This window comes from Pan paniscus, chromosome 1 (assembly GCF_029289425.2).
Source record: "Pan paniscus chromosome 1, NHGRI_mPanPan1-v2.0_pri, whole genome shotgun sequence".
NCBI lineage: Eukaryota > Metazoa > Chordata > Mammalia > Primates > Hominidae > Pan > Pan paniscus.
Window position 1 is genome coordinate 33,062,528 of NC_073249.2, and position 15,261 is coordinate 33,077,788.

At 33.0% G+C, this 15,261-nt stretch overlaps 1 protein-coding gene across 1 annotated transcript in view; it reads left to right on the top strand.

The window, feature by feature from the left end:
- USH2A (usherin) overlaps nt 1-15,261 on the top strand; it is an 800,680-nt gene that overhangs the window by 81,124 nt on the left and 704,295 nt on the right. Inside the window, exon 5 of the mRNA XM_003814150.6 lies at nt 14,566-14,629. Coding sequence (XP_003814198.3) covers nt 14,566-14,629 — 64 coding nt within the window. The remainder of the gene's footprint in view (nt 1-14,565; nt 14,630-15,261) is intronic.

The following is a 15,261-nucleotide window of genomic DNA, read 5'->3' on the forward strand; positions in this document are numbered from 1 at the left end:
TTAATGTCTTCTTTTGAGAAGTGTCTGTTCATATCCTTTGCCCACTTTTTGATGGGGTTGTTTGTTTTTTTCTTGTACATTTGTTTAAGTTCCTTGTAGATTCTGGATATTAGACCTTTGTCAGGTGGATGGGTTGTGAAAATTTTCTCCCATTCTGTAGGTTGCCTGCTCACCCTGATGATAGTTTCTTCTGTTGTACAAAAGCTCTTTAGTTTAATTAGATCCCATTTGGCAATTTTTGCTTTTGTTGCAATTGCTTTTGGCATTTTTGACATGAAATCTTTGCCTATGCCTATGTCCTGAATGGTATCATCTAGGTTTTCTTCTAGGGTTTTAATGATTTTGGGTTTTGCAATTAAGTCTTTAATCCATCTTGAGTCAATTTTTGTGTAAGGTGTAAGGAAAGGTTCCAGTTTCAGTATTCTGCATAAGGCTAGCCAGTTTTCCCAGCACCATTTATAAAATAGGGAATCTTTTCCCCATTGCTTGTTTTTGTACAGTTTGTCAAAGATCAGATGGTTGTAGAAGTGTGGTGTTATTTCTGAGGTCTCTGACCTGTTCCATTGGTCTATATGTCTGTTTTGGTACCAGTACCATGCTGTTTTGGTTACTGTAGACTTGTAGTATAGTTTGAAGACAGGTAGCATGATGCCTCCAGCTATGTTCTTTTTGCTTAGGATTGTCTTGGCTATATGGACTCTTTGTTATTTCCATATGAAATTTAAATTAGTTTTTTCTAATTCTGTGAAGAAAGTCAATGGTAGTTTGATGGGAATAGCACTGAATCTATAAATTACTTTGGGTGGTGTGGCCATTTTCATGTTATTGATTCTTCCTATCCATGACGATGGAATGTTTTTCCATTTGTTTATTTCCTCTCTTATTTCCTTGAGCAGTGGTTTGTAGTTCTCCTTGAGGAGCTCCTTCACGTCCCTTGTTAGCTGTATTCCTATGTATTTTACTCTCTTTGTAGCAATTGTGAATGGGAGTTCATTCATGATTTGGCTCTCTGCTTGTCTATTTTTGGTGTATAGAAATGCTTGTGATCTTTGCACATTGATTTTGTATCCTGAGACTTTGCTGAAGTTGTTTATCAGCTTAAGGAATTTTGGGGCTGAAACAATGGTGTTTTCTAAATATAGAATCATGTCGCCTGCAAACAGAGACAATTTGACTTACTCTCTTCCTGTTTGAATACCCTTTATTTCTTTCTCTTGCCTGATTGCCCTGGCCAGAACTTCCAATACTATCTTGAATAGGAATGATGAAAGAAGGGATCCTTGTCTTGTGCCAGTTTTCAAAGGGAATGCTTCCAGCTTTTGCCCATTCAGTATAATATTGGCTGTGGGTTTGTCATAAATAGCTCTTATTATTTTGAGATATGTTCGATCAATACGTAGTTTATTGAGAGTTTTAACAAGAAGGGGTGTTGAATTTTATTGAAGCCCTTTTCTACATCTATTGAGATGATCATGTGATTTTGTCATTGGTTCTGCTTATGTGATAGATTACATTTATTGATTGTGTATGTTGAACCACCCTTGCATCCCAGGGATGAAGCCAGCTTGGTCGTGGTGGATAAGGATATGCTGCTGGCTTTGGTTTGTCAGTATTTTATTGAGGATTTTCGCATTAGTGTTCATCAGGGATGTTGGCCTGAAGTTTTCTTTTTTTTTTTTTTTTTTGTCATGTCTCTGCCAGGTTTTTGGTATCAGGATGATGCTGGCCTCATAAAATGAGTTAGGGAGGAATTCCTCGTTTTCAATTGTTTGGAATAGTTTCAAAAGGAATGGTACCAGCTCCTCTTTGTACTTCTGGTAGAATTCAGCTGTGAATCTGTCTAGTCCTGTGATTTTTTTGGTTGGTAGGCTATTAATTACTGCCTCAATTTCATAACTCGTTATTCGTCTATTCAGGGATTCGACTTTTCCTGGTTTAGCCTTGGGAGGGTTTATGTGTCCAGGAATTTATCCATTTCTTCTAGATTTTCTAGTTTATTTGTGTAGAGGTATTTATACTATTCTCTGATGGTAGTTTGTATTTCTGTGGGGTCAGTGGTGTTATCCCGTTTGTCATTTTTTATGTGTCTATTTGATTCTTCTCTCTTTTCTTATTTATTAGTCTAGCTAGCAGTCTATTTTGTTTGTTTGTTTGTTTGTTTGTTTAAAAAAAAACAACTCCTGGATTCATTGATTTTTTGAAGGGTTTTTCATGTCTCTCTCTCCTTCAGTTCTGCTCTGATCTTAGTTGTTTCTTGTCTTTTCCTAGTTTTTTTATTTGTTTGCTCTTGCTTCTCTAGTTCTTTTAATTGTGACACTAGAGTGTCAATTCGAGATCTTTCTAGCTTTCTGATGTGGGCATTTAGTGCTATAAATTTCCCTCTTAACACTGCTTTAGCTGTGTTCCAGAGATTCTGGTATGTTGTTTCTTTGTTCTCATTAGTTTCAAAGAACTTCTTGATGTCTGCTTTAATTTCATTATTTACCCAGGAGTCGTTCAGCAGTAGGTTGTTCAATTTCCATGTAGTTGTATGGTTTTGAGTGAGTTTTTTAATCTTAATTCTAATTTGATTGCATTGTGGTCTGAGAAACTGCTATTATTTCAGTTCTTTTGCATTTGCTGAGGAGTGTTTACTAATAATTTTTTAAAATGTCAGTGATTTTTCCAGGTAATAGACATTTATGGCTTTGAAATTTCAAAGTATGTTTAAACAAAAAAATTCATCAACAACCTCCTCCCACATTCTGCATTTACATTTATCATTATCATGTGTGTTCTTATACTTTTATTATTAGATTGAAAAACATACAATTGCCATTCTTATAGATTAAAAATGGTCAAACATCGGCTATTTCAAATAGTTCAATACGTACGTATCTCAAAATAATATAATACATGCTGTTATCTTTATGTTGTTAGTATTTATGTAAGTGCTCATATATATATACACACATATATAAAAATACATAGTATATCTTCAACTTGCCTTTTTCATAAATAATTTTTCTGAGAATTACCCATTTTGATAGTTTGTTCATTCATTTTAGTTTCTCTATTAGTATTCCACTTTATTAAAAAAAGTATGGATTATGTATTTGTTTCCATGTGGAGAGTTAGCTTTTCTCTTTATATAGTTTATAGAAGATTGCAATTAATATTTTGTATGTCTCCTTGTGTGCATTTGTGAGAATTTGCACAGAAAAAGCACAGTGAAAGGTATCGTAGGCTTCTTAAGTATTCTTATCTTCCACTTTGATATATCACCAAACTGTTATCTAAAGTGGTTGAACCAATTTGCCTTCCTATGGCAACAGGTAAAATACCCATTTGCCTGTGTTATCAACATGTTTTGTTTTCCAACATTTTTGCCAAAATCATGAGTATAAAATACTCCCTTATTTTCGTTTTAATTTTAATTTCTTTAGTAACTATTGAAATATTGAAACATATGGCATTTGAGTTTTCGCCTCTGTGAATTGCTTGTTCTGGTATATCTTTCATTAAATTTTCCATTGCATTTCCTTGTCAGTAAAAGTTACGCTTATAATCTGCATTTTACATGTTTTAATTATATTGATTGTAAAAATATTTCCTTCAGTGGTTTGACTTTTAAAATTTTTTGTATTTTTGGTCTGTCACACAAGAGTTTTAAATTTTAACATTGGCGAATATATCAGTTACTTTTTATGGTTCAGATAGTTTTATATCTTACTTAAGAAATTCTCTTTTATCCTGATATATATTGCCTTCTATTTTTTCTGAAATTAATTTTTGTATAATGTGTGAGGTAGAGATTTAATTTTAACTTATCTTAATTGGCACATTCTTGTCCCACTGATTTTTATTGAACACACATTATTTCCTCACTGATTTTTAAAGCCACCTCTACTGTATCTCAAGCTCCAACTTGATGGTAGTGTGTTTAACATCTTGTTTCAGAGGTCAATTTGATTAACTTCTTGCCAAAAGCTATAGCACTTGATTAACTTTTGATATCTTGCAGTGGATTCCTTCTTACCAGCCTTCTTCAGCTGTTGTTAGGTCTTACTCCTCCAAATGAATTTTAGGATCAGTTTATATAAAAATGTTTATTGGGATTTTTTATTGGAATTGAATTAAATTTATACAACAGCTTAGGGATAATTTATATCGTTATGCTGATTTTTTCATCCATGATCATAGTATATCATTCTATTTATTTAGATCTTCTTTTATGTCTTTTAATAAATTTCTATAAATAAAATACTCATAACTTATAATAAAAGGGATAAATATAAAATTTATTCCTAGGTATCTCAAGGTTTTGGTGCTATTGTAAATAGTATCTTTTATTAAATTGCATTTTATAGTTATTGCTGATATAAAGAAATATTATAAATTGTTATATATCATTCTTATTTCCAACACCATTTTGGAACACATTAATTCGAATATTTGACTATAGATTTATTTGAATTGTTGAGGTAGAAAACCATGTAATTTGCAAATAATATATTTATGTCATTCTAATTCTTATGGATTTTACTCCTTTTCTTTGTCTGATTGTGAAGTCTAGACCTTCCTTTAACAATCTTGGAAAAAAAAGCAGTGAGAGCAAGCATCCTCAACTTGTCATTGCTTTAATGGAAATGGCTTTACATTTTTTCCTTTAAATAAGATGTTTGCCATATCACGTTAAAAACTTTCCTACCTATTCCTAATTGTTTAGGGTTTTCTACCTGTATATTATGTATTTTTCAAGACGTGGCAGATTTAATTTGTTGAGATATAATTTTCATGCCTATGCTACCAAGTGAGATTGGTCCTGTCGTTTTCCTTTCTCTCACTGTCCTTGAGAATATGTTTCAGCTCTCCCATTTACGACCTGTTTTACCTTGGGCAAATTTCTTAATATCTATATGCTTCAGTTTCCTCATCTTTAAAATTAGGATCAAAAGAATATCTTTCCATAGTGTTTTTATGAGAATTAAATAAAATAATATACATAAAGCACACAGAACAGGGCCTGCTACTCAGTATGCAATAGTTATTAGCTGTCATTGTCATCATTAATATTAAGATATTTTGAAACACTTTTCCCCTAAAATACATACAGTACTTTGATGCATATCCTAAGATCTGTCTCTGGCTGCTATTTCTGGACATTTCTTTGTTGTAATATTTCTGGTAGCTCTTACTTGTGACTGTGAATTGTAGACATTTGATGCCCACAGACTATTCAGCTCTTTCAACTTCTACCTTGTTCCTAAGGAAATCTGAATCAATTCATCAGGGTCTTTCCTAAAGAAATTTGTCAAGGTTATCCAATCCAATGCCACGATTATATTTCTTCTTGTATGATTGTGTTTTTGTTGTTTGTCAAAGAAATTTTTGCCCAAGTCAAGGTCACAAAGAATTTTCCTGTAATTTTTTCTAGCTATATTATAGTTTTAGGTTAGTTCTATTATCCATATTGAGTTAAACTTTTACATAAGGTGCATGATATGTTTTCAGGTGCTTTAAAAAACATAAGATATCCAATATTCCAGGACCGTTCTTGGAAAGAAGAGTATTCTTTTTCCATTTAATTTTCTTTGCCACTTAGTTAAAATACAGTGGACTGTGTATGATTTTATTATCAGCATTTTCATTGCTACTATAGTAGGTATGCAATTGATTTTCATGTATTGATATTGCAACTTGCAACTTTGCTGAACTCATTTATAATTCCTAATAGATTTTAGTAGATTTCTTAGAGTTTTCTATGTACAAGAGATAGTTTTACTTCTACTTTTTCAATATGGAAAGATTTATTTCTTCTGCTTGCCTATTTGCCCTGTCTGGTAACTACAGAAAAATGTTGACTAGAAGTGGCAAAAGTGGACATTGTTATCTTGTTCCTGATCTTAGGGAAAAAGCATTTTTTCACCACTAAATATGATGTTAGCTGTTGGTTTTTCACATATACCCTTTATTAGATGAGGAAGTTGTCTTCTTTAATAGTTAGTTGCTTTTTAAAAATTTTATCATGAAGTGTTAACTTTGACTATGTAACTATTAAGATGATCATGACGTTTTTGTCCTCTATTTTTCCAAGTTTGTGTATTACTTGATTACTTTTCGTACATTGAACCAGCCTTGCATCCTTGTGATAATTCCACTTGCACATGATGTATAATCCTTTTTGTTAGTACTGTATTTGGTTCACTAGAATTTTGTTGAAGACTTTTGCATCTGTATTCATAAGGCATATTGGCCTATAGTTTTCTTTTGATGTCTTTGATGTTTTTGGTATTAGGGTAATACTGGTTTCATAGAGTAATTTGGAGAGTGTTTCTTCCTCTTCTATTTTTTGGAAGGGCTTGTGAAGTAATGGTGCTACTTCTTCTTTAAATGTTTGGTAGAATTTGCCAATGAAAGCATCTGGTCCTAAGATTTTCTTTGTGGAAATTTTTAAAAAATTACTAATTTGATCTCTTTTAGTGGTATAGATCTATTCAGATTGCTAATTTCTTCTTGAGTCAGTTTACACAGTTTGTGTGTTTCTTGGAATTTGTCTATTTTATCTAGGTTGTCTAATTTTTGGCATACAGTTGTTCATAGTATCCCTTATGATCCTTTTTTGTGTCTGCAAAGTCAGTTGTAATTTCCCTTTTTTAATTCCTGATTTTAATCATTAGAGTCATCTCTTTTCTTGGCTAGTCTAGTTGAATGTTTGTCAAATTTGTTAATAATTTCTAACAATCAACTTTTGTTGTTTTTCTTGTTGTTTTTCTATTCTCTATTTTATTTGTCTGCTCCAATCTTTATAATTTCCTTTCTTCTGCTAGCTTTAGGTTGAGTTTGTTTTTCTTTTTCTAGTTTCTTAAGGTAGAAGGTTAGGTTATTGATTTAATAAATTTCTCTTTAAATATAAGTGTTTACAGCTCTAAATATCACTTTAAACACTACTTAAATCCCATAAAGTGTGATATGTTGCATGTTCACTTCCATTAATCTCAAAGGATTTTTAAATCTTTTTGTAATTTCTTCTTTGATCATTAGTTATTAGGAATGGGTTAATTTTCACACATTTGTTAATTTTACAAATTTGCTTCTGTTATTGATTTCTAATTTTTTCTATTGTGATCCAAGAATATACTTTGCATGATCTCAGTTATTTTAAATTTATAGAGACTTGTTTTATGGCCTAACATATAATCTATCCTGGAGAATGTACCATATGCACTTGAGAAGAGTTTGTATTCTGTTGTTGTTGGGTGGAGTGTTCTGTTGGTGTCTATTAAGTCTAATTGTTTTATAAAGTCGTTCAGGTCTTCCATTTCTGTTTGTATTCTGTGTAGTTGCTCTCTCCATGATTGAAAGTAGGATATTGAAGTCTCCACTATTGTTGTTAAATGGTGAATTTTTCTCTTTAAATCTTTAAATTTGTCATTTTTACTGTTGTTAGACACATACATGATTATAATTGTTTTATTTTCCTGATGGATTGATATCTTAAAATATTCTTGTCTCTACTAAAAATTTTGTCTAAAGTCTATTTTGTCTGATGTTAGCATAGGAGCTCAAGCTCTCTTTTGGTTATTGTTTACATGGTGTATCTTTCTTTTCATTCTTGAACATTCAATCTATTTGTTTCCTCGAATGTAGAGTTTGTCTCTTTCAGAACTCCTATAGGGGGTCATGTTTGTTTGTTTTTCCATTTTGTAAATATCTACTTTTTGATTGAAGTGCTTAAGCCATTTACATTTAGCACAGTGACTGATAAGGTAGTTACAATGTCACTTTGCTGTTGGTTTTTTAAAATATGATTTATGGCTTCTAAATTTCTCTATTCTTCTTTCACTGTCTTCTTTGTGTTAAAAAGTTATCTTCTAGTGTATAATTTAATACCCTTGTCATTTATTCTACTATGTTTGTTGCCCAGGATGTTATCATTAACATCTTAATTCATAAAAATCTAATTCAAATTAATACCAACTTAATTTTAAGAGTATACAAAATTTTGCACCTATATAGTTTTTGTTCACTCTGCTTTCTTGTGTGCTGTTATTGTCTATGGAGATTTTTTACATTGGATGCCCATCAACACAGATATATAATTATTGCTTTATAAAGTCATCTTTTAAAACAAATGTGAGAGAGAAAAAGAATTACAGTAAAAATACATTTATAATCTTTTTAAATATTTACCTATTTAATGACCTTTACAGGTACTCTTTATTTCTTCATCCAGATTACATTGCTCTCTAATATCCTATCATATCAGCCAGAAGGACTTCTTTTGGTATTTCTTGTAGAGCAAGTCTGATAGTGATAAAACCTCTCAATATTTCTTTATCTGGAAATGTCAATTTATCCTGCATTTTTGAAGGAGAGTTTTGCTAGAAAAAATAGTTTTTGGTGTACAGTTTTTTTTTTAGGACTTCAAATATGTCATTCTTCTCCCTTCTGGACACCATGGTTTCTTCACAAGAAATCTGTGATTAATCTTATTGAAGATCCCATGTAGGAGATGGCCTTTTCTCACTTGCTGCTTTCAAGATTTTCTCTTTGTCTTTGTCTTTCAACAGTTTGATTTTTAATGTGCCTAGGGTGTGGATCTATTTGAATTTATCCCACTTGCAGTTCATTGAGCTTCTTGGATGTGTAGATTAATAGTTTTCATCAAATTTCGGAAGTTTTTAGTAATTATTTCTCTAAATATTCTTTCAGTCCTTTTACCTCTTCTCTGAAACTCCCATTATGCCTATGCTGGTACTCTTGATGGTGTCCCACAGCTTTCTGGGGCTTTGTTAATTTCTCAACATTCTTTCTCTTTCTATTGCTCACACTGAATAATCGCAATTGACCTGTATTCAAGTTCACTAATTATTTCTTCTGATCATTTAGATCTGCTAGTGAACTCCTGTAGTGAATTTTTCATTTGAAAGTTTTCTATTTTCTATTTATTTTTTCTTTTTTTGATGAAATGAGGTCTTACTACGTTTCCCAGGGTGGTCTCAAACTGCTGGGCTCGTGATCCTCCCACCTCAGCCTCCTAAAGTGCTGGGATTACAGGCATGAGCCACCATGCTTGGCTAAAAATTTTCTATTTCTTTTCTCATATTCTATATTTTCTAAAGCATCATTGTCATACTTTGCTTTAGTTCTTTGGACACTTCGTTTTGTTTTGTTTTTAGTTATTTGAACATATATAAAATAGTTGATTTAAAGTCTTTGTCTAGTAAGTTTAATGTATGAGCTTACAATTGACCCATTTCCATTGCTCATTTTTCTTCCCCTGTATATTGTTTGTAGGAGTTTCTTTGCATATGTCATATTCTTTGTTGAAAACCAGACATTTTAAACACATAGTGTAGCAAATCTGGAAATCAGATTCTTTCCCTTTCCAGAGTTGTTTTGTTGCTGCTATTTGTCACTATTACTACTGTTTGTTTGTTTAGTGGCTTTCCTGAGCTAATTCTGTGAAGTCTGTTTCTTTGTCATATGTGATAAATGAAGTCATTGTTTGCTTATCTTAGTAGTCAGCCAATGATTGAACAGAGAATTTCTTAAATGCCTAGAACCAATACATTTTCCAGTCTCTGGTGAGAGATCTGTATGCATGTTGCAGAATGCCATCAACACTGAGGCAGTTTAACACTCTCCTTTAGTCCCCACTTCCTGCTTGTGCAGAGCCTCAAAGTCAAGCTGAGGTGAGACCTTAGGACTTTCTCAGGTCTTTCTTTAGCATGCACATATACCTGAGCACATACTTAGCCTTTTGCATGTTCATAATCTTGTAGATTCGCAGGCATTTTTTAAGGATTTGCAAAGCCTTTATGGAAATGATGTTTCACATCTCCTTTTAAGTATTTTGGATTGTTTGTTGTTTCTTCTGACTGTTGTTACTGCCTGGGTCAACTGCAATGTTAAGCAGTTGCCACTGATTATTTTTAGCAAAAAATTGTTCTAAACAAACAGAGTAAATGCTGTTTCCAGTGGATGAACTCTGAGTCAATTCAAGCCTTACTAGTGGGGCTTTCCATGGTACTTCCAGGCAGATCGAATAATGACAATCATCTGAGGATAGAGCTTTGAAACAGCTCCACTCCCATTCTGATCCTCTAGCGGTAACTAGGCTGCTGGTTTTCACCCTGATTGCAAACTGTTCATTTTCAGGGCTTCCAGAGAGTGGCAGAGAGGAGTATGGGAGTAGGAAAGCTAAAATGCCATAGAACATGTTGTTCTTACCAATATTCAGTCATTTAAAAAATAAACACTCTCCACATTGTTGCAAGTCTTTGCTTCATTTCCAGAGTTCTCAATAAGTTGATGTGATATTCTTTGCCAGTGTTCCCATTGCTTTTATGGAAGACAGACTCTTCCATTGTTTTCACTCTGCCATTGCTGATGTCATTTTATTCGTTTCCTCAATGTCTTATAGTTTTTACCTATATACATTGCCATGCTTTATTAGATTTATAACTAATATTTCACATTTTCAGTGCTAATAAAATAGTATTTAAAAGTTTTAATTTCCATTGGTTAATCACTGGTATATAGAAATTAAATTATTACGCATTTAACTTCTATCAAACAAAATTAACTAATTCACTTGTTATTTCTAATAGCTTTTATGTACATTCATGGAAATTTTCTGAGTAGATAATTATGCTATCTGCAAATGAGAGTTTATTTCTTTCCTTCTGATTGTTGTGACATTTGTTACTTAGCCTTATTGTCTGTTTTTACCCTGATTTATATGTTGGATTACTTAGTTTTCCCATTTGACTAATTTTGTTGTGCCACCCAGTTGTAATGCATAACAACTTCTTTCCAGTCATCACCTGTCTGTTTTCTGACTAGACAACTATGAGGTCTTTCTTGTATGAGTCATGTCTATTTCCTTGATCAATTTATATAATTTAGACATATCTTTGCCATATAAATATTTTTCAAAGAAGAATTTTTATGGAATGTTTATCCCAATGAATATCTGTTGTTAAAAAATTGGCAAGTAGCGAAGGAATAAGTAAAATTTGTTTCTATGGCTGTCCTTGAAATATTTGATAGTATTCTCACCTCAAATCGTAATTCTTTTATTTGGGATGGATGATTCACATTAACTCTAGGTCTTTAGAAAACTTGCTGTAACTCTTTTTTAAGAAGAATTTCTTCAAATATGAATTCTTTAGCAATGGATATGATTGCAAACTCCAAAATTTAAAACTAAAATGGTTTTTAAAGGTTATAAAACCCAGCCCCTTTATTTTATAGATAATAAAATAGATTTCATTATCCCTCTGCAGCAGAGCTTCCCTTTAGCTATTATTAAAATATAGGGAGTGAATTCTAATTTATCAGCATTGAAAGGTATACCTCCACTTCTAATACCCTGGTCTGACTGCCAACATTTTTCATACATATGACTGTAATATCCTCCTAACTGGCCTCTTGGCTTCTACTCTTATCTTCCATATTCTAGTCTCAGAACTTTTGAATAATCCTGAGATCACATCACTCCTCTTCTCAAAACCCTCCAATGGCTTCCCATTTTACTCAGACCAGAAATCAAATTTCTTACAGTAGGCTATAAGACTTTGTATATATAACAATTTGTACCTCCATCCTCCCCTCTCCCCCAGCCAGCTACTTGTCTGACCTAACCTTCTAATAACCTTCCCCCTTTTATTCTGCTCCAGGATGCTAGCTCCTTGCACCTCCTCTAACATGCCAAGCATACTGATTTAGAGGTCTATGTGCTTATTAATGCCTGCCTGGAACATTTTGCCCCTAGATATACGTATGACTCATTCCCATTCCCCTGTCAATGCCACATGCTCAATGAGGCCTCTCTTGAACATAACATCCCCACTAAAATCTAGCCATGCTCTCCAACCTGCTCTAATCCTTCTGTTTTTCATAAAATATATTGCGTTCTAATATACTATATGAATTACTCATTCATTATGTTTATCTACGTGAATGCAAGCTCCATAAAAGCAAGGGTATTTTGTTGTTGTTGTTAACCGATTGTACCTTTGGCACTCATGAAAGTGCCTGGCACATAATAGGCTTCCAATAAATATTTGTGAATGAATCAATACGTAAAAGAATGAAGCCACCCTGACATTTAAAGCCATGGTTCAGGCTTTAGCAACATCACAGTGTTCATCAGTTTTGCTCTCTTTCAGTTATGGTAAGTCTTTCAAAATTATGAATGGCTAGCCCTTGTTTGTTATGATCTGGGTTCTTTGAGATAAAACACTTCCCTAGAGGTTCTATATAAAACATTTTAGACAATATTTTATCCTGAGAAAGCAAATTGAATAACATGAAATGCAGGTAATTTCTTTTTTTCTCCTTGATATCTCATTATGTTGACAAAAATAGGAAATGAAGACTGTCAGTTTTCTAGGGCTGCCATGCAAAAGTACTGCAAACTGGGTGGCTTCTCCCAGAAAGAGAATGCCTAGGACTATAGTGGGACACAGAAAGTTCCCCACAAGGAGTATTTCAAAGCTGAGACATTAAGGGCTGTATGAGGCAGAAAAATCGGAAGCAGAGGCAAAATTGGAATCTTAGGGCTGAGAGAGCCTGAAGGTTGTGGGGCATTAAAAATTCATGCTGTAGATTAGCAGTGTGGGGTGTAAAGGATGCTAGGAGAAGAAGAACTGAGCATGGTTAGGGATAGTTGAAGGTAAAGAACAAACGGGACACAGGCCCAGCTTCCTTGACAACATTATCTCTTACCTCATAAATAAAATTTATGCTATAAGGAGTGACTTTCCTATTCGTCTTTCCTATTCCCCAAATAAAAGCATAGGCACACAATGGCTTTGCTGTATTTGCATGTATTCTTCTCATCTTTCTTCTAAGAATGACATGTCCATCTTTCTACCATTCCCTCTTTGTTTAACTTTAGATCCTGGATCCAGGTCAATTGATCATAAATCATGTTGCCTGGATGGCCAATTAACTGAAAGAATATTTTACCATGTTTTCTTATCTCTTGTAACTAATTATAAATTTTAGAACAATTTGTGTTGGAAATCTTCTAAAGATTTCTGCAAAGTTTTAGTAGATTTTGTTTTGTCTTCATAACACCACTTGGAGGAATAATTCTTTGCACTTGTGCCAGTTGCCTGTTTTAGGACAGATAGAGTAGAGAAACTCTCCCTACGGGAAAGTCAGAGCAGGAGGCTGCCTAGAGCACATCTTCTTGTGGGCCTCAGCTCGTGGGGTATGTGGAAGACTGAGACTAATGGGTAGAAAGAGAGAGCCTATAAGTGTATTTTTCTTAGACGATATCAGCTGAGAATACACTAATGAAGAAATATTTTATATATAATATTTTGGTTATTTTCTCAAATATATTATTTAATATAAATATAACATGTAAATATATGAATATACACAAATATATGCATACACACACTCACACACAGACACATACTCTTTTTAGGCTCCTAAGTCTCCCACTTTGCTTGTGAGTTTCTTCCTGATTCTGAGATCACTATCTCAGACTACTTCGTGTGCTAATTCTCCTCTCCATGTTTTATTTATCAGTCATATCCTCACTCTGTCCCAGTTTCCTCCAAGCAACCACCAAGGAGCAGCAGAAAACATAAATCAAACATTCTTTAAAACTCTATCAAGACAGAGTGAAAACTGAATAGTTAAAAGAAAAAACACATTGGGAAAATGGTCATTTGATGATTAAAATTGCTCCAATTTTATTTTTTTAGAACTATTGAAATAAACAATTATTGAAATAAATTTTGTTATTAAAAATATAACAAAAAACTTGGAGTCGGTAGTTTTTCTGCTTTATTCTGTCTCCACTCTCTTGGGCTTATTTGTCTTAGTAAGTTCTGAAAAAATATTTGCCAAATAAATAAAATAATACCATGTGGATTAAGGTTGATAGCTACATTTGCCTTGAAAGTTCATCTAATTCAAAGTAGATTGGTCTTTGAACCTGGTTTTCTTAGAAGATTTTCCCTGAGGCAGTAAAATTCTGAGAGTGAACTATGATACTATTGATATATGTAAATGACACAGAACCCACAAGTAGGAAGTCTTCGATGAGTCCTCATTTGGAGATTTTCTAGAATAGACATTAATTTAACTTTAGAGAGAACCCAAACAGACAGCCTGGAGCTTGGAGCTATAACAGGTGGGATGTGAGAGTGAGGAATCTTCCTTTTGGCATTGCAAATACTCTGGAAATTGCAATCAGAAGCAGATGACAATCAAATTTAGGGCTGATGAGATAACATATTTATGGAGTTATAAACTAGAGAAAAATTTGACTTGGGAAGGGACTTCTGGAGAAAGCCATGAGTTCGATCAGTAAATAAGCTGGCCAAAGTATTCACTTTGACTTAAATCCTACAATGTCCATGGAGATAACTATGATTATTTTTGTTATTAATGTGGAATTAGCAAACTAGAGATTGATCTGTAAAAGTTTCAAAGGGCAGTGACATAAATATCTTTTTAACCTTAACATCTTCAAAGGAATATCACTTAAATACTTGTCAGATATTGCTTGGTAAACAGAGACTTCTTATATTATGTACATGTGTGTATTTGCAGGTTTAGAGCAGTTTGTCGGAAGAATGCAAGATTTTCGATTATACCAAGTGGCACTTACAAACAGGTAAGCAGATGTTGCATTGTAAACCTCAAGAACCGAAAGGATAAATGCTGAATTCACTTAAATAAGAATACTATGTAGATTATACCATTTTTTATCTTTACAGCATTTGGCAAACTTCACCTAATTAATGTTTACAGTGTTTGCTTTGGCTTAGTCTATGGTTGTTATTCACTAGTGCTACTCTTGAGGAACTCCTTGTAATATGAAATTGATCACATTTTTCCTAAGGATATTCTGTAAGAAAACTTGATATTTGAACATTTTATAAAACTTGGGATACAATGCTTAAATTTTCTATATGAGGTAGTTTCTATTAACAATACTTGAGAAACTTCTACATCTGCCTTTTTAAAATTGGTTTGTTGACTTTATACCTACTAGAGAATGTAGAACAATAAACGTGATTAATTATTTTGATACATGGGAAATTCTCAAGAGACTGATCTATTAGACTTGGAGACAAGAAGAATGAGCATTTGAAGTATTGTGATATATTTTTCTATTTTCAGTGAACAAATAATTATATAGACTCAGGCTAGCTTTAATGACATTATTTCCTTATCTTGAGAGTAGATGGGAAATCTTTCTTAGGGCTTCTTAAAAGCACACAGAATTTTTAAAAATTTAAGTGA